At 46.8% G+C, this 20290-nt stretch overlaps 1 protein-coding gene across 2 annotated transcripts; it reads right to left on the bottom strand.

The window, feature by feature from the left end:
- Window positions 1-1800: 1800 nt before the first annotated feature.
- Endou (endonuclease, poly(U) specific) lies at window positions 1801-19245 on the bottom strand. Of its 2 annotated transcripts, none has more exons than XM_020171741.2 (10): window positions 18998-19245; window positions 13734-13856; window positions 11435-11500; window positions 10824-10961; window positions 10250-10421; window positions 9682-9881; window positions 5256-5369; window positions 4426-4532; window positions 3622-3764; window positions 1801-2971 (listed from the first exon to the last, which is right to left on the bottom strand). In XM_020171741.2, the coding sequence occupies exons 1-10, from the start codon at window positions 19050-19052 to the stop codon at window positions 2851-2853; spliced, it is 1239 nt and encodes a 412-aa protein (XP_020027330.1). In that variant the 5' UTR covers window positions 19053-19245; the 3' UTR covers window positions 1801-2850. The 2 variants fall into 2 exon arrangements, with proteins under 2 accessions (XP_020027330.1, XP_073939339.1); XM_074083238.1 differs by lacking the exon at window positions 18998-19245 and adding an exon at window positions 13955-14392.
- Between the last annotated feature and the right edge of the window lie 1045 nt (window positions 19246-20290).

Below are 20290 nucleotides of genomic sequence, written 5' to 3' on the forward strand. Positions count from 1 at the left end.
GTTTTATTAATACTGACAGAGTTGATTGAAATAACAGAGCTAACTGGCTGCTCCAATAAAACTTCACAGACTTATAGTGAATTCTTTCTCTCTCTCCCTCTCCACATAGTGAACTCTCTCTCTCTCTCTCTCTCTCTCTACATAATAAATCATATTGCTTAGTGAACATAGAATCAAAAGAAGAGTTAACCAAATGGTTTTGACAGCCATCACTACCTAGTTCTGAGGCTCCTATTGTCCCTGTCATGGCATCCTTCTCCCCTGTGAGCTCAGTCTTCTTTTCTAGATGGCACATGGGTCTCTCCATTTCTATTGACAATTGTCTTCAAATGGGATTCAATAAAATTAGTAAATCATACCTTTCTTGTATATTTCTTTTATTCATTTATTTTACCAAGAATAAACTCTGGTCATCTCAATTGAACTTATTGTTAATATCTGAATGGCTATTTCCAAAGAGACAATCTCTTTATGTGGTTTATATGTTGAAATTATAGTGGTCAATGGAAATAAACATAAATATTGCTGTAACAGTGAATTACTACAATTAACGATTGTGAAAACTGTTTATTTTATGCCCAAAACAATTATTGAGCCCTTTCAAATAGTTCAGTATGAAAAGATTCTGACAGTTAATAAGAGACTTAAGAAGGGATAATAGCTAAATAACATTAGGAAGAAATTTTATGAACCTTGAAACTTCTGTTACAAAAATACTGTATTTGGTTGGATGTGACAGAATATTTATTTTATTTTGTGCCCAAAATAAAATTGGCTTACACATGGCAGAAGATTATGTCTCTCTCATTTAACACTGGATATAAACAATCCAGGACTGTTAGGAAAATCTCAGTGTCAGGCCCAAGTTTTTTTATATAAATAAAACTTTTACCACAGGTTGGGACATGGTAAGAGGTTAATAGCATCCTGCAAAGCTGAGGTCCAGACCCTAGTATACAATAACCAGTAACTCTCTCATGCATTTCTGTCTCTATGTCTCCCACTTGTCCACTGAAAGACCTCTGAAAAGGTCTATAAGGAGCATAAGTGCTGAGCACCAGTCGATGAAGGTTAAGGTTGACCTCAGGGAAGGTGCATTGCCTCTCCTACTGCAAACTACATAATATATGAGATAAATAATAATGAAAAGAACGGCTAGTGTTTCATTTTACATTGCTGATCTCATAAAGGCAGTATTATCCCCATCTCACTGATGAGGGTAGTGATCTGAATGAGAAGTTTGCCCATACAGCCAGCGACAGAAGCCTGGCCAGAAACCTAGGCAACCTGACTTGCCCTTGGGCACCTTGACTGTCCCTCAACACCACTAGGGAAGGGCAGGCAAGGCCCTGCTTCACCTACCTGCACTCTGTATCTTGCAGAGGTATCACTTCTTGCCTGGCATCTTGCTAGCATGGTGGCCTAAACAATCTGCCTACAGGGAAGAAGTCTCTTTAGCATCTCCTCCTCCCTCCATTTGGTCAACATCTTCAGCCACAGAAGCTGCATCCATGGTGACCTTCTGTTCTCCACGTATGTGATCGTGGGGACTCGGTACTGGAACCACCAGTCTCCATTTATTCCACCATATCTGTGTGTGATGCTCCCTCCAAATTTCACATTACAGGTGCACCCAGAATAATTTTCTCCCCGCCTTGGATAGAGAGGTTTGGTGCGTCATCGGGGACTTCACCCAAATGCCACAATCTCCAAGCCATTCTGCAAAGACTCCCATCCATGCTCCAGGGAAAAGGCAGGGAGACCAGCAGTCACAGGGCCATATGAAAAATAAGAGACACATTTCAAGTTTTCTTAGATGACTTTAATTGGAAGTCATCCAATTAATTAATTGGAAACTCGACAGTTCTAAGCCATGATGCTAGCCTGGCTCTACAAGGCAGCATCTGGTTGTCAGCAAGTTCAGGGGAGAAATGCAACATTGAGGTTGATATAGGGAGTCCCGGTCTCCATGGTCTACCATTCTAGAGTTATTGAAAATATGGCAGATGGATAGCCTTAATGTAATTGTCAATGACATGAAGCTGTAAACTCCTTTCCTCTGATGCTAAACCTTCCTCCTATGAGGGGGAATTCTTTGAGAGAAAAACCATTTGTGATCAAAACATAAGTCTGTAACTGCAATAAATATCTACAAGTGGGAAGCTTCTAGAAGCAGATACTGAACTGGTTGTAAAAACTTTCAGGCCTGAAGGAGGCCACCCACCCAAGTCCACCATTACCGTCTCTGTCCCATGTCAGATTCTCCCAGATTCTGATTTGGGAGGATCAAACACTGGAAAAAACCACAGGCCCACTGCTTGGTTTCTGTGACCTGACTCCTTTGAGGCCCAACACAGGGCTGAACTGCAGTTTGCAGAGCTGTGTAAGATAACAGCCATCATAATGATACTGAATTTCTATCTGCTGTTCTTCTTAAGAACAATTAAAAACATCTTCACAGTAATAATATCATCAGGTCTCCCTTCTTGTTAACCCCCAAAAGAAGTAAGGGGGCAGACTCACTCCATTTACATTAAAGGGAACTCTGAGCAAGATCAAGGACTTGCTCATGATCTCAGCACACATCAGAGCAAAAAGCTGTTGAGGGCTCCCACCTTCTCTGTCTGGATTCAATTTCTTAGTCTGTGTCGCTAAAATATTGGAAGACAAAGGTGTATCCATTTCTCTGCACTTTCCAAATTTGTATATTTTCTCTTTCCCATCTGTTCATTTCTGGACTTGGGAATCCCTCCCATTTGAGGCTCCTCCCTCCCCTCTCTGGTTCAGAGCAGATAACAAATCAGTTCATCACAAGCCCTCTGTCTTCCTGCCCCTTTCTAGCTCCAAGCTCTACTGGGTGGAAGACACCACATAGGCTGTGGCAATGTACTTCTTGCCATTTCCGTAGGTGGTCTTGTCCCAGGTGTAGGTCTGGATAGCCAAAGGATATCCACCCAGGCTTAACTGGCACCTGCGGGGAAAGACCACAAGTCAAAGAGAACCACCACTTCACCTGGCCTCCAGCCCGACCTCAGCAGAAGGGCTCCATTCTCCAAGACACAGCTGCCTCAAATTCTGCAGCCACTGCCCCATCTCCCCACGGGCAGGGAGTTTTCACAATCTAAATGTTAGTTTCTACCGGTATTCCTTGTCTTTACCAGAACATCATTCCAAATTACTGATTCTAGAGCCAAAGTTCTCAGTAATGTTTGCTTCCTTTTTCAGAATTTGTAGGACCCAAAGTCCCCAATAGAGAATATGAGGGCCAGTTGTGGCTACCTGTTCTCTCTGGAGCTCTCTGGTTCTCCCACATAGCCTCAAGAGCCAAATAGAGAGGCTTAGAGGTCCAGAAAAACTCCATTATTGATTTCTTTATGTATTAAGGGCCTGCAAAAGACTTCACTTGGGGGAAGGAAGAGATTTGGTTCAACTGCTAAGATGAAGTTTGGCAACTGGCAATCTAAACTAACAACTTCACTGTCCAATCAAACTGAGGCCCAGCATGGTGATTTGTCCAAGCCCTCACAGCATCAGACTCCAGGCTTCCTGATGCTATCCAGGCTGAAGACACTCTGAGACCCCCACATACTGCCCCAACACTTCTGCAGGCCCAATACTTACTTTTTACCTGGCCTGGCGATGAAGCATAGGGAGTAGAGTGCAAACTCAAACTCAGGGCTGCTGCCAATGAAAGATGAGCCCACTTCCTTATAGTAGCCATCCCAGTTGAACTGCAACGCTAACACGTCAGGGTAGGAGTTCCACTGCAGAAGGAAAGGCAGCAAGAGGGGTCTGGTGAAGGCCACACAGGGGAGCCAGACAGGTGCCAAACACCAACAGTCTGCCAGTATTTGTGGAGAGTCCATCAGGGGCCTTCTGGGGAGATGCAGAGGGAACATTCTGCTCTGTGTCTAAGCCCCACTTGGATCTTCTGTCTGCAGCCACCAATGCCAAGGAGGCCAGAATCATTGTCTGTATGACCCACTCCAGAGTAGCAGGGACATGACTATTCCCTGTGGCCCTCTCACATTGAAGAGGAAGTTTATTTCCCCCAAATTATTTCCTGGGGCAGGGCAGCAAAGATTTCTTATAAAATATATGGAGTTTAGCTCAGACTAGCCAGGTTGAAACTTCTAGTCACATTCTAAGAATATCCAGGCAAGGGGGAGTTTTGTATCTTTGGTTTTCCTTCTCTGACCTCTGCCTACTACCAAGACATAGTGCTCTCTGTTGCCTGTTTCCTGCGGTTATAGAGGTACACTGGAAGGGAATCCCATTTTCTGGCTGGCTAACCCCACCTCCAGCAATTGAGAATGCCATATTCACAATCCCCATTAGGCTGTCAATGAGCTTTGGGTGAGAAGCAAATCTAAGTGTTTGGAACACAGGAAATGAGACACAAGCAAGGTTTTTCCAGATACTCACAGGCCCATCATAGTTGTGACTGTAATAGTCAACCAGACCCTCCTTCTCCTGAAGGTAGAAGCGGATCCAGTTATGGAAGCCGGTAACCTTATCCTTTTTGACTTCACCTACAATAAAGAGTTCAGGTAGGTGATCCAGGATACCTTCCCCAGCCTTCCTCTCTAATTTCCTTTCCCCCACCCCAGGCCAAGGCTATATCCCCTCTCCAGACTCTCACTCCTAAAATGTCAACCTGCTTAGCCCCTTGCCTGACTCCCTAGAGTTACTTTTGACTCAAGTCCTTGGAAATAAGTTGGGGGCTTTTTTTGTTTGTTTGTCCTGTGTTGTTTTATGGTGGTACTGAAGTTTGAACTCAGGGCTTCACACTTGCAAAGCAGGCACTCTAACACTTGAGCCACACTTCCAGTCCTTGGCTCAAGTCCTTGGAACAATCCCTCCTTCTGGATGAGCCTACTGACCATTCTGGGATACTCCTCTCAGCTATTTCTCCAAGAACAAGCCAGGTTTGTTGGAAGCCTGGGAGACAAGGAAGTGGGGAAACTCTGAGGCCCTTTTGGGAAGCAGCTGACCAACCGTAAGAAGTAGAGGACTACTCAGAGGAGACAACCTCTTGGCATACCCAGCATCTTGTCTTCATTCCCCCAGACTCTGGAGAGACTGTCCATCAACACAGTTTTCACATCCCTCTCTCTTGGCCTGGGAGTGAATCAGTCTTTTCCCACTAGCAGGCTTTGCTACTGATTTATCAATACCCACAGCTGCACTGCTCCTGACCAAAGCTATTCCTTTTCATCCCTCCCACTCTTCCTTTCCAAGCAGAGTGATCCCACCTGAGAAGACATGTTCAAAGCCACTTGAGTCCCCCTCTTCACTGCCTCTTGAATAAAGCCCAAACCACATGTTCTTCAAGTCTTCAACAAACTCTTGTTCTGAGCTGTAGCGGTCTGAGGAGAGGAAAACAGAGGACTTTGGAGAGGGGAAGTTGGGTTAAGTCCTGGGAAGTAGGGAAGGGATACTTGCTCCAACACTTCTAGAGAGACAGGGATCCAATCAACAAATGTGGTCAGTGGGGCCAGGCCCATATCTGAAAGCTGAGGGTTCAGCAAAGAAAAACAAGAAGAGGGTCTCTTATCTTTACAATTTACATTCCAGGGGAGAAAAAAATAATAAATAGGGAAACAATAAATAGTATGATTTCATATAAGTGCTAAGAAAACAATAAAGCAAAGTAGCCCATAACAACTGGAGATGGGGATGGGAGGTGCTATTTTAATATGTCCCAAAAAAACGTGTATCAGAAACTTGATATCCAGAAACAGAATTAAGAGATGGGAACTTCAAAGGGTGATTAGACCATGAGTCTCTGCCCCCATGAATGGATGAATGACATTTTGTAGGACTGGGTTCCTCTTCAAGGTAGTGGTTTTTTTAAAGAGGATAAGTTCAGCCCCTTTTTCATCTTTCTCACCCTCTTTGGCCTTCTGCCTTCCATCATGGATAATACAGCACAAAGGCCCAGATGCTGGCCCTGGATCTTGGATTTCCTAGCCTTTAGAACTTATGAGCTAATACATTTCTGCTCATTATAAATTGCTCAATCTGGAGTTTTCTAGAAACGAAGATCAGAAAGGCCTCTTTGAGGAGGTAGCATTCATCAAAAACCTGAAGGATAAGGAGTTCTCTTTGCAAAGATCTGGGGAGAAGGCTCTGTGGCTGGAGCATAGTGAGCATTGGAGAGAGTGGTAGGGAAGGAAGTCTGAGAGGTAGGCAGGGCCCAGATCCCACAAGCCATGCCAAGGAGGTCAGATCTCAACCAAATAGTAATAATGCAAAAATATTTTAGATTCATAGACCACTTTCTGCATGCCCAGCATTGTTTTAGGTGTTTCCACATAATAACATTGAATCTTGACATAGGCTGGTACTAATTATCCCAAATTTAGAGATGAGGAAATTGAGGCAGACAAGTGTTATAAAGTCCATGCAAGATGACATAGTTCATGAGAGATAGACATAGCATTTGGGCTCCCACAGTCTAGCTCCATAGGCTGGTCACTTACCAACTCTACAGCCTCTTGGTGGTGGACAGACACAAAGGGTTTTGTGGTTGTTGTTGCTGTTGTTTTTGTTTTGCTGGTATTATGGCTTGAACTTAGGGTCTTGCACTTGCTAGGCACGCACTCTACCTACCACTTTAGCCATACTCCCAGCCCTTTTTTGATTTCTTCATTTTTCAAATAAGGTCTTGAATTTATGCCTGGTCCCATGATCCTCCTATTTATGCTTCCTGCATAGCTGAGATGACAGACATGCACCACCACACCCAGCCTTTTATTGGTTTAGATGGAGACTCATGAACTTTTTACCCTGGTTGCCCTTTAACCATGATCCTCCTGATCTTCTTCTCCTGAGTGCCTACGATTACAGGAATGAGTCACTGTGCCTAGCCTAGACACAAAGGGCTTTAATCAAGGGAAATATGTGATAGGAGCTTTTCTTTTAAAGGCTCACTCTGGCTGTGTGTGCAAAAGGGTGGATGGGGTCATATGGGTGGGAACAGAGAGGTCAGTTTTTAGGCTAATGCTTTGTCCAGGTAAAAAGTTACTGGTGATGCCAGGTGTGGTGGTACATGCTTGTAACCCCACTTCTTGGGAAGCTGAGGCAGGAAGACCAAGAATTCCAGGGAAACCTATGTCTCAAAACACAAAAAAGAAGGAGGAAGAAGAGGAGAAGGAAGAAGAGAAGAAGGGGAAAAGGGAGAAGAAGGAAGAGAAGGAGAAAGAGGAGAAGTTGGTGGTGGAAGTGGCTTGGTGGCAGAGGAAGATCAAGGGTATATTTAGAAGTTGGAGTAATGGTGGAAGAAACAGAGTGAGAAGCAATGAGGTAAAGAGAAGAAATACCTGACTCCTGGGCTTTTGGCTTGAGCAACTGGATGGATTATGGTACGTTTATGAAATGGAGATGACCCAGGGAGGAGTAGATCTGAGGAAGAGGTGGGAACTGTGAGTTCTCATTGCACTAAGTTTTATGTAGATATCAGTTAGATAGCAAAATGAAGATGTTGAAAAAGCCATTGGGACACACAGGAAAGGTCAAGGCTGAAGCTTGAAATCAGGGAGCCATCAAATATTGTTTACTTCCCAGAATTGTGTGTGGAGGATCCAAAAAAGATACCAGAAATATTCCCCCCTTTCAAGGACTTAAAACACAGTTGGAAAACAAGACTAACATAAAATAACCAAATGGTTTCACAAACTGAATAATTACCCTTAGTAGAACTTGCTGGGTGCCAGATTTTCCAATGAGTGCTTTACAAGTATTGATCCTCAAAGATCTTATTTCACAGATACAACTAAGAGAAGTCAAATGACTTGATCAAGTGTCTTAGTCTGATCTCTTATTATAGCAAAATACCAAGACCAAGTAATTTATAAAAAAAAATAGCAGTTTAGGTAGCTCACAGTTCTGGAATTTGGGAAGTCAGTATGAAGGTACTGGCTTGTGGTCAGGGCCTGCTTGCTGCATCATAATATACATGGTGTTAGGGTGAACAAAAGGAAGCCATGTTAGAACTGGACACCCTGCCCCTTGAAGGTGACTTACTGGAAACTTTCCACTCTGCCTTAAAGAAAAATAAACATCCACTGTTAGCCATTTACTAGAAATTCCCCACCTGGCCTAGAAGAAATAACCAGCCTTTAGCCATTATTTCAGAGGGTCAAAGGGCCATTGAGGACTTTCCCACCCAGTGGCCTTCTTGGGACTTCTCCACTCACCTCCTATATCTACCCCTACTCTGTGAGTGGCTGTGGGCTCCAGCTCTCTTTCTGGGGACTCACTCCACAGGGCTTCTTCCCAAATAATAAACCCTGTGCTGGTGTTGAGCTATCTTTCCGCCTATCTATTCTGTGCGCCTTTCATTCTGACACATGGCAGGACAGAGCAACCATGCCAGGAGAGCTGGCTTTTATATCAAAGCTATTGCTTTGTTATCAATCCATGAATGGACTCAACTCCCAAACGGTCTCACCTTCAAAAACCATTGACATACCACCTTAAGGAATTAAGTTTCTGACACATGAAATTTTGGGGACATGCACCAGAGTTGCACCATTAGTAAGTAACAGACCAGGTACTCAAACCAAGTCTGTCTGGCCCATGGTTATTTTGGGCCACACTGTAATCTCTAAAGAGATGTGCTGAAAGCCACCATGAGGGAGGCTTCCATAGCCTAAATATGTTAGGACATGATCTAGAATTTAAAGGATAAGTGGGCTCTAGACAGAGAAGGAGGGAAAGGGGGAGGAGTGATATAGTTCCTCTATATTGGAACCCTTGAGTTCCAATGCTGGATCTACTTCCAGCTTCTTTGTGACTGGAATCTACCCTGGCTGGCTGACTGGCTGTTTCTCGCGCTGAAAAAGCTAAGGGTTCAGTCATTCCTCTGATTTTTTTCATTCCACAAAGAGGACACCAGAGGGCGGCAATCCACCTCAAAGGATGCCATGTGCTGCTGACTTCACCTAAAATCAGTGTTAGCAATTCCACAGATGGATCACAGAAACTTTGCACACAGCCAGTGAGAAGAGACCTGGACAGAGCCATCCCCGAGATAAATCCCAGCTGCCCAGAGTTCCGGAAAGGAATTTGGAGGACACTAACAAACAGAACCCTAAGCCAAGATGTCCTATGGCCAAAACCTTTTTTGGTCTGATTTTGAACATATCTGTATCTATAGACATTCCAGCTAAAATTCCTCCCAGTAGGACCATCCTCTCTGAGCTTCTTTCTGTAAAAATGTGAGGCTAGCCAAGCTGTATATTAGTGCAGGGGAGGAAGAATGTCAGGGACTCCACCTGCCTAAAATATGGTGTGACTCTGGGATCAGGAGGCAGCTGAGAAGTGTCCTGGGATAGGAGTGGGATGGGGGAGGCTCCTAACCTGCAGGGGACCCTGAGACTTAAGCAGAGGGTAGGGGACTCACAGATGGCTAACAGTCAGCCAAACACTGCGTTATTTCCAAGCCAGACAAAGGATCCTTCAGCTCCTGGTGGGGTCCCTTATTTCTCTGGGGCCCTCTCTGGCCTTGTTTCTGATCCCTATCGGATATGCATTGGCCTCCATGTAGTCCCCACCTCTCCCCTCATCTGCTTTCCCAGTCTCCCCATTGAGGGGACATCAGTGGTGACTGGGTCTCCTGCAGACAGACCCATTCCCCACTGCCTTATGGGGCCTAGGGACGGATGGCTCACTCACTCTGGTGATGGAGGAAGTCATAGAGCTCCTTCATGACTGCCGTCTTCATGATCTCTCTAAGGAAAACGTCCTGCTCAGCCAGCTGCTGGGCGCTGAAGTGCTCCCCGTGGCCTGTGGCCCGCTGATAGTTATTGAGCAAGTTGATGAAGGCCGCATAGGTGGGCTTGGAGAACAGCTGTTCATTGACATAGGTGAAGAGCCTGGGGCAAGTGGACAAAGACCTACTGAGAGCCCTATACATATAGCAGAAACCCTTCCAGAAACTTCCACATAGGCCAGGGATGGCATACGAGGGAGGGTTCGGGAACAGAGGGGGACTTCAGATGCTCTTGAAGGCCACACAGAAGATCTCTCTTCTTCTACCTTCATCTCCTCATCTCTTGGAAGAGCAGTGCTACCCTCAGCCTGGACAGCCTAGTGGATACCCACAGCACCCCAAGGTGGCTTCTTTGTCTTTGGCCACCTATTTTTTCCCCTCTCCTTTTGATCCTGCAAAGAGCTGGGGCATCAAAGGAAGCGAGTGGGGCGGGGGAGACTGAAGGGAGCAGAAGGAATGAGAGAGACTCACGGCTCTGGGCATCGATCCACTTGGTCTCTAGTTTCCGATGGGGAGATGCGGTTTTGGCTATTGAGAATAATGTCTTCCTTCTGGGCCTTGTTAGTGTCTGCGCTATAGATCTTTTCAGAGACGCTCTTAAGTTCCTCATTAGTTATGGTATCGCTGCTGTGGGAGAAGCCCTCTAGGAGGAATTGGGGAAGGGGTTGTCTCAGAGCCACAGGGAAGGAGTACAGGCAACCGTCTCTGTGCACCCGCTCCTGGTCCCTCTGGAAACCCACATGAAGGAAAGAAGCCACCATCAGACACCCTAGAGGTTGGAGGGCAGAGGCCTAGTGGACCCTTAAAATCAGCACAGGTCATTGCCGCCATGTCCACCCTGGTCTTTCCCTCCGGGAAGGTTCTCATACAGCGCAGGCATCAGAATCCCCTGGAGAGCCTGTCCCAGAGTGTCTCTTGTCTGGGGTGAAGCCCTTGGTGTGCATCTCAGACGATGCTGATGCTGCTAGTCCAAGGCCCATGCTTTGGAAATCTCTACCCTAGAGAGTCCCTGTGTCTCTGGGCTATGCTGAAGGGACAGACTGACCGTGGTCACCACACAGGCTCTCGAAATCCTTGCAACAGTTCCCAAACTCTTGGCAGCGGTCGTTGCAGTGGCAGGGGTGGTGCTTGTCGTAGGTTTCGCCGCAGCGGCTCTGGCAGGAGCTGGGTGCCAAGTACAGGTCTGAGAGGCAGAGGGGAGATGTGTTCCAGGCAGCCGCTAGAGGGCGCGCTGAACACCCGCGGGCCCTGCCTGCGGTCCCTCAGGCCCAGCTCCCCCTCCCGATCTTTTTCACTAAAGGTCTCCAGGGAAGGACAACAAACAAACTTAATTCCTGCACACCCTGCAGTCAGGAAGTCCCTTCTGATGCCGAATTTGCTTTCTGGCCTGGTGTTTTTATAATCTTCCCACTCTAAAAATAAAATCCCTTCCACTTCCCTCCCCAGACCTCAGGCTCTCTTTCCTGATCCCCACCCCACTACCCAACCCTGCTTTGGCTGCTTAGGCCCAGAAGCGTTTCCCCCCTGGGCCCCAGTCCAAGCTGAGCTCTCTGCATTAGGCCTGGCCTGCGGCCTCCGGTATGGCACCCCCTCCCCTTGTCACATCCTTGTGTTCCCTCCTTTTCCTGAAGGCTCCCATCTGGGGTGCAGGCTCACTGTTGGCAGGGCCCTCTTCCTCCAGCTCCAAGAGTGCCTCCGACTCTGTGGGGTCCTCATCTTCAGCTGCAGGTGGAGAAATAAAGTCAACAGCCATCCTCAAGAATTCCTTCCCCCTTTCTTTCCTGGTTCTCAGCTCCCCCAGCCTCAGGGACAAGAATGTCCACTGAAAGCAGATAATAAATAAGGGGTACAATGGACAAGCCCCAAATGCCAGAAGATGAAAACCAAAAATGGAAGGCATTTCCGACAGAGGTCAGATTACTGAGATTTTCTAAAAATGAAAATAATTTCTCCAGGTGACAATTTCTTACCATGTTACCATCTTGGTATGCAGTGTGCTCATCTGTAAAAAGGGGAGGTGAGGCAGGGGTGGTTCCTTCAGGATTGAAAACTCTTGACATTCTTCAAATGACAAGCCCTCACCTAAGAACAACCCATTTCATCATAACTCCTGGTCAGAGTCAGGGGAGAATTCTTAGGCCTCAACAAATAATCGTTTCCTGAGATCCCAGCTTCCCTCTTTAGCCCACATGTTCCGGATTCTCATTCCTCTTGCTGCCCATTCCCTCAGCCGGCAGGCTAAGGCATGGCTGCCTCCACTCCAGACAGACAAGGGCGGGATGGAGGTGGGGAAGAAGAAGAAAGAATGTTCCTGGGAAATCTGAGTTCCCCTCTCATCACATAGTGAAATAACCCCTACCATCCTCCAAAGAAAAGGTACTGTTACAAAGTGATTTGGAACCTATTAGTGCATTTTCTGGGCAGTATTGTATTATTCCCATCAGAACCACCAGTCAAGTTACTCATTCAGTCAACAGACATCTCATCACTTACTGGGTACCAGGTTGTGGGGCTGTGGGTTTTTTGTTTTGTTTTGTTTTGTGGTACTGTGGTACTGGGTCTGTAGGAAGAAAGAAGTGCCTTTTCTTAATTTGTCCAAAGGTGGTATCTGTTGACCTAGCTATGTGCCACAGAGCTGCTTCCACTCACATGGAAACTTTTTCAATTTACACAAAATAGCATATTTTAGCAGCGGTCCTGACGTCAGGCCCAGGTCAAGAGCTCAGTGGCTAAAGCAGAGGCCACCATTTTCTGTTGTCTGGTGTTCTCTTCCCATTCAGCAGACACAGAATGACCTGTTCGGTTGGACCACCATGCTGGCATTTCAAGATACACACAATACTTAGCTTAGGGGCCATCTGTCTCTACGTTTCTCATTTGTAGCTCAGAAACTCTCTCCCATAGGAAAACAAAATATTATGAATGCTGGTTGTAACTCCAGCTGAACTCACAAAAGTCTATGTAGGCTAACGTGGCTGAATAAAGAAATGTATGGATTTCTAACACTTAAAACAGCCTAGCCAGGCTCTGGTAGCTCACACCTGTAATCCTAGCTACTCAGGAAGCAGACCCAGGTCTATATCAGGGCACACAACTTGGTAGAAAAGGACACACCAGATTTTGGTTTGCCTCGGCTGCTCACCCAGGGTAGACTTATGCAGTGCATAACCTGTACAACCATATATGGTGGTCTTGCTGACCATGACCTATCACTGCTTCAGTGACCATGCTTTTCAACCTAAGAATTAGGTAATATAGTCTGACAGTGAACTTAGCGAGGCTTCATATCACGAAGTAGAATATCATTCAGAGGGAAGTCTGCAATACTGGAAGAATTTAAACAAGGAAACTATTCAAAAATGATTTTTCAAAAGTCATTCACTTAAAGCTGAGGCATTGGAGTAGTGAAGGAGCATGTGGTCTGCAAGGACAATGTGTGTCTGTTTTGACTGGTGGTGTAGGAATGACAATTTGGAGATGTGTCTGCTCAGTCCACTTGCCAGAGAAGAGTGGTATGTGTTGTGGTAGTCCCTGTGATGACACACAGTCCTTCTGGTGGCATGTACAATGTGAGAGCTCACTACCATCTTTATATTCATGTGATTTCAAGTATGAGTGGCAATTGGTAATGTCATAATGCTAAAATATTATCATTTTTCTCTTTGGTGGAATTAGGTACTGAAACTCCAAAGATACTGTTTATACTGATCAGTCAAATATTGCAGGTGAATTTTAAGTTGGGGACTTCCTAGAAAACCTGAAACCAGTTTAGTGACCAGATCCCTGAGCCCTGTGCTCCATAGTGCTTTTCTTCTGGGTCCTGGAGCCCTCTCTCAGTCCTCAATCCCACTCTGGACTGCTGGATACCCAGGACCATGGCCCTTTTGGCAGGCTGGACTTGCACGTGGCCTGGCCTGCTATGCCTCCCAACCCTTCATCCCAAAAGGAGCCTCACCGGTACACAGATGTTCGTAGTCCTCACAGCAGTCTCCATGCTGGGGACACTGGCGGTCACACTGGCAGGTAGCGTCTTGGTTAAACGTCTCATTACAGCGAGATGCACAGGAGTCCATGGTTCCTGGGAGCAGTAAAGACCACAAACTCAGCTCTCTGGTAATCTATGAGCCTCCTAACGACACTGCCTGCAAGAGGGTGTCCAGATGGGAAGGGCCTCACCTTGCAGGAAAGGTTGTTGCTATATGCAGAGGAGAAAAATATCCACCTTCCCCTATAGCCAGCATAAACTTCCACCTGCCATGACTAGCTCAGGACTCATAGCACTGGAACCAGGATCCCAGACTCAAATGCCTATCTGGGGAGATCTGTGACATCAAAGAAGCAGGATAAGGGCAGGAGGAAGAGGTGAGGACTGTGACAAACTTGAGAGTGATGCCCTATCTGCAATCTAGGCAGCCACTTCTCAGCCCATATAACTGTGGCTTGGTATTGCCAGAGCCTCCAGATTTTCAAAAGAAACCTTCATTTTTGTGTGAAGAGATTCCAGTTTTTAAAACTTCAGGCAGGTCAAAGAAAGAGGTCTGTGGACTGGATGGGGGTCACAGGCCACCATTGCCTGTCACGCAGATGAAAGGAAGTCATTGCTGCTTCGGTGGTGCCACCTGCCCTCTCCCTCTGCCCCTTTTACACCTTTGCTTCTTTGTTCTTGCCCTCCTTACACTGACCTCTGCTGCAACCTATTTCCCCTGAGTCACATCTCTCTGTCCCTTCCAACCTTTGGAATACATTCAGATGAGTTTATGCTCCGGGTGGGGAATGAGGCAGGTGTGGGTGAGAATTGGGCTTCGGGACAGAATTCTGTTATGCAACCACAGACCACATGGTTCACTCCAGCCAAATGGTTTGCAGAAGCAAGCTTTTGGTCACAAGGGGTGTAAAAAAAGAAATTTTGAAAGGAACAATGCAAACTCACTACCATTCTGGAAAGACAAAGCAAAACGAAAACAACAGACTTCACCATGCCCACCACAGCAAAGATAGGGATCCAGCCAAAGGGCTGGTTCCTCCCACTCTAGGCTTTAGGGACGATAACAGAGCCTTTGTTTCCACTTGAGGTTCCTAAGGTTCGGAGATGAAGAATGCTGGGTTTTGGGGTCAGGCTCAGAGCTGCACAGAATGTCAAGATCAGAGTCACATGTACTATGAGTGTCAGAATCTGATCAATGAGGAAACAGAAGCTTAAATTGGGCTAGGTCTGGAGTTAGGCTTAGCCTAAGAGCCACCACAGTGAGGACCTGGGCTTGTATCAAGTTGACTGATAAAGTAGCCATTTTGTGTTGCTATTTGAGTAAAAAATAAGTTAGATTAAAAATGACATTTGAGGGTGAGGAATGTGCCAAGATTAGAAGGGAGGAAAATAATCCCAGTCTTGCCTTAGGTTGTATCCACAGTATGTTTCTAGTTGGAGTTTGACACAGGTCTAGTATGGCCATTTGTGTCTGTCCCAGGTGAAGGTGACTACTGCAGAGAGGGTTTGGACTCGGGTTGGGGTTTATTCGATGTCTGACAAGAAGATGGCACAGGATAGAGGAGAACCTGGGCTCTGGCACCAAACAATTTGGAGTTGGATTTCTGGTTCTGCTGCTTTCTAGCTATGTGATCTTGGACAAATTATTAAATGTCCTGTGCCTTTTTTCCTTATCTGTAAAAGTGGGGAACTATTGAAGCCTATCTCATAGAATGTGTGTAAGAATCAAATGAGTTAATATTTAGAAAGCACTTAGCACAGTTCGTGACACATAGGAGAACCATAGAAGTATTTATTATGTAAATAAACAGCGGCAACATTCCATGGCCATGTTCAAGGTGGCAAGTGTTCAGACTGGCTGGAGCAGTGGTCTCTGCCCAGGGACTCTGCCTACACACTCCATCTGGCCTACTCCCTTCCTGGGTTTCAACAGGGCCACCCTGTGGGTTGAGCTGTCAACACAGATATGTTGCTGATGGTTTTCAACTGTCATCACTAAGAGTCTATATTTTTTGCATAATAGAGGTGTCAGGTCAAAGTTAACTTCACATTATATGCAGGGCATCGGAAGCATCCAAGGCGACGGGACTCCTGTGTCCTTTAAGGATTGTCCTAAAGGCTACCCAGCCTGAGGCCACTTTTCCCCTTAAGCACTCAGGAACTGCTCATGAATCTTAAATGATCTGTCTTGGCACCTGCATGCAAAGGTCCGAAGGAGAAGTGTTCAGCTCAGGAGGAAGCCAGGTCAGCTGCCAGCTCCGCCAGCCTGGCAGTACACCCAGGATCCAGCGGGAGAGAATGCGGGCGAATCAGCGCCTTGTTTTTAATGGGCCAGACCAGCAGAGTCCAGGGAAGGAATTCACCCCATTCCAGCACTGGCACCCGTTGACAAGGAAAAGTGAATAGCTGGCAGTAGCGCTCAGGGGGACACCCCACCCCCAGCCCAGTCTATGTGGAGTTTGTCATCTCTGCTCCAGAGTTTTATCCCCAGTAAGAACCTCATGTCCAGGGATCCTCCCATTCCTCTATAAACTTGGTGTGCTTCAAGGTGACCTTGGGACATGAGGGTAGGGCAGAGGTGGGAAGGACTTTTCCTCATAGGCACCTTGCTGTACTGTGCTGGGGACACTAAGATGACTGGTTACCCTGACTACTCACTCCAGTGCCCTCACCCCGCACCTCCTGTCGGTACAAATGCTCCGTGTAGGCCTCACTCACCAAGCCAGGGCCTGAATCATTGTTCCAGCAGCCTTCTGTCTCTCGTCCCTTTGCCTCATCTCTTTGACTCTCTGCTTTTCTTGATTTTTTTGCCTTTTCCTCTTGGAACCAATCCCTAGATTCTCCCATTTCTCCTGAAGAGCTCTGAACCCTTCTCCCCACACTCCCATACACACACACACCATGAAATACCACATTCCTCTACACCTTCTAAGTCTTTTTTTTTTTTTTTTTTTTTGGTGGTACTGGGGTTTGAACTCAGGGCCTCATGCTTGCTAGAGCTACTCTACCAGTCCTTTTTTGTGTTTGCTATTTTTGAGATAGGATCTCGCAAACTATTTGCCTGAGCTGGTTTTGAACTGTGCCTCCTGATCTCTGCCTCCAGTGTTCTAGGATTACAGGCATGAGTCACCAGCTTCTAAAATCCCTCTAAGTCTTTAATGTACAACAGCCTCTACTCCCCATCTACTCTGGTCATCAAGAAGACCTGGTCCCAAGAAAGACACAAGGCCCCTGTATGCCAGCCCTCAGCTTCTCTACCCACTGTGTGCCTCTCAGGGGGCCCCCAGATGCTGTTTCAATGGAGACCTCATCAACCAAAAAGTTTCATCTCCAGGACCAGCTTCCTGCCTCTCTGTTCACTTGAAACTGCCAAGGTCCTAGGCAGCACCTGGCTTAAAAAGGAAGACAAAGGCTGGCCAAAACTCCCCGTGTAGTTCACATTCTAGGATCCAAGTCCTAAGCTATTGGGATGAACTGAAACTAGCAGAACCTCTTCCCTCCTGCCTTCAAAAGCCTCACCTCTCCACCCTCTCTTCCTGTCAATCCCAGGTCTGAAAGTTGCCCTCGCCCCCAGCATTCAGGCACTATCTGTACTTCTTTTTATTAATTTTATTGTGTGTGTGTGTGTGTGTGTGTGTGTGTGGTACTGGGGCTTGAACTCAGGGCTTTCACCCTGAGCCACTCCACCAACCCTATTTTTGTGAAGGGTTTTTTGATAGGATCTCGAGGAACTATTTGTGTGGCTGGCTTCGAACCTTGATCTTCCTGATCTCTGCCTCCTGAGTAGCTAGGATTATAAGTATAAGCCACCAGCACCCAGCTTTTTTTTTTTTTTTCAGCACTTTTTTTTTTTTTTTTTTGAACTCAGCACCTCACACTTGCTAGACAGGCACTCTACTGCTTGAGTCACTCTACCAAGCCTGGTTGATTTTACTATCTGCACTTCTGAAGTCAACATCACCTTGCCCTCAGAGACATCCCCCAGAGATCAGACATGTCCAAGCAGCCTCCTCTCCTGACGCTGGGGTAATCTAAGCCACAAGCCTCTCCTCCACACTAGACCCATGTGGCCCATGTACCCTACTTCCTCCAACCAACAGACCTGAGGCTGAGGGCTTTACACCTTCTCTCCATCTCTACCACTTCCTCTCCACCACCTGGGGCCTAGGCAGAGCTGAGTCCTAGGCAGAGGTACACAGTCCCATCCAGAGTTGGTAAGCCTGGGTCCAGCTTCTTCTTCCAAAGGTTTTCCACTTAGGAATCCCATTAGGGGGTCTCCTTATCTACAACCTGATTGGAAATGACCCCAAAAGTCAGCCCCCCCCGGAATATTTATGATTGCAATCCTAACTGAAGTCCCAAGGCCCTGAGATGTCTCTCCTTCTGCATTGTCTTATTTGATCCTTTCAACAGTCCCAGGCAGGAACAACCTGAGAGGATGGAATGGCATGGAGCTCTGTCTCTTTCTCCTCAGGCAGAGGAGTGTTCTGCCCACACCCCTCAGCTCAGCCCCCTCCCTTGGCACCCCTCCCTACTCACCACTAACCACCAATTAGCACCTAGGCATCAGCGTTTTGTAGTTACAAAACAGGAAGATGTTCCTTTCCTCTGCCAGAGCTATCTCCTGCATCACCTGCAACTGTGGGCTAGGTCTCTTCTCTACTGTTTGTTCCTCTAACACCAGAATAAAGACCCATTCTTTTGACCAACAGCCCCAGATGGGGTGAGACCCACCTTCTAGTCAGGGGCTCCTGATTTCCTTCTGAGCCTGCCCATCTCCCAAGGCTTTACCTAGAGAAAAGTCACACCCCAGACAACCTCACCTATCCTTAAGTAGCAGGAGAGAGAGTGATCAAAGACAGCCAGGCCTCTCCAACTCAGCAGGCTACAGCCCCAGCTTTATATCATACAGTGGCCCCAGAAAGCAAAATCTTGACAAGATCAAAAGTTCAGTTGGACTAGTGATGTTTGGATCTGGTCCTCCAAGATGTCAAGAAGGGGTTTCCACGAAATTAATCCATTAGTCCTGCAGCTCCCTCAATATCATCCAGTTCATTCCAGAGGCAGCTCTTATAGCTTCAGACCAGACAGGCCAAAATCACTCCATAGCTGTACGACAGAGTTCACCCTCCTGTGTTCCACAACCCCCACCTTCTGCCAGGTATCCCAGCCTTCTGTTCTTTAGGCAAGACCTCTACCCACCCCACTCCCATGCCCACCAGAGAGCAACTTACCAGCCCAGGCCAGGCCACAGAACATGGCCACTGTCAGGGGGACACAGACCCTCATGGTGCCCAGTTGGAGGGGGTTGGCTGTTGGATTTTCACTAGAGTGAAGCTGGAAGTATCACAGCTGTCAAATAAGCCTTATTGCCCAGGTTGATCCTTTTAAAGACATCAGGACTTGTGGATCTGGTGTGTCCAGATCCTTCCAGGAAGAAAAAGGAGGGGGGAGGTATCCCAAATGGATAGGAGGTAGACAGAAGGTGGGGCCTACAGCTGTTTGAAGCCAGAGAGAAGGTGACTAAACAGGCAGGTAATGTCAGATATTTAGAACAGGTAGTGCTAGCTGTTTGTAGATAGAAAATAGGCCATTCACATAGATGTAGCAAGATGGGCCTAGTTTGGCAGGTTCTTTATACAAATTAGGGACATGCATGTGCTTATCTTTGAGTAGTTCTCTTTAAACACCTACATACCTATAGTCACAGACCTGATGTGCCAAGAGAGCATACGTTTAGATTCGGATTCACTGGGATTAAAAGGAACACATCTTGTCCCGCTTCTCACATGATGCAAAAACCTCATGCACATCCCCAGTGGTCATCCTGCCTCCATTGAATAGCTCTGGGGCTGAGAAGGGTTGGGGTACACCTCTCAGGGATGCTCATCTCCACTTCCCAGGTCTCATTCCCAACCCAAGCATGCTGATGTAGGCAAAATTCGATAGACAATAGGGAAAAATCCATTAGGCTAATAAATGAACACACATCAATACATTCATGCAAAGATGACTCATGAGTAAACTTAGATGGTCACATATCCATATGTATGTGCACAGATAAAGTATGTATTTGAAACAGGTTTCTCCTTCCTGCTAGCCTAGGCAGAGAACTCCTCTGCTTCTCTTTCTCAATCCTCCCCCAGCTAGTGCTCACACTTTCCACCTTTGCAAAGTTCTTTCCAAAGAGTCTCAGTGGGGACCAGCCCGTAAGGTGGGAGTCCTAGGAGGCTGGGTCCAGGAGACTTGGAGTGAGGAGAGGTGGAGGGAGAAGTTGTGGCCTCTGTGGAGGGTGGGGAAGATGGTGAGCTGCTCAGGCCAGCGTCCAGGAGGCAGTCACCTGTCAGAGATGTGGGGAATGGATCCCATTGAGCAAATATTTATCAAGTGCTCAGTGTATGCAGAGGGCTACACTGTAATTGGACTAGCAGGGATCAGACCAGGCCGTAAAACTCTTCTTGGAACTGATTGGTTTCTGGGGGAACAGAAGACAGATGAGCCCATATTACAGCACTGTTAGAAGTAGG

This window comes from Castor canadensis, chromosome 8, assembly GCF_047511655.1.
Source record: "Castor canadensis chromosome 8, mCasCan1.hap1v2, whole genome shotgun sequence".
Classification (NCBI taxonomy): Eukaryota; Metazoa; Chordata; class Mammalia; order Rodentia; family Castoridae; genus Castor; species Castor canadensis.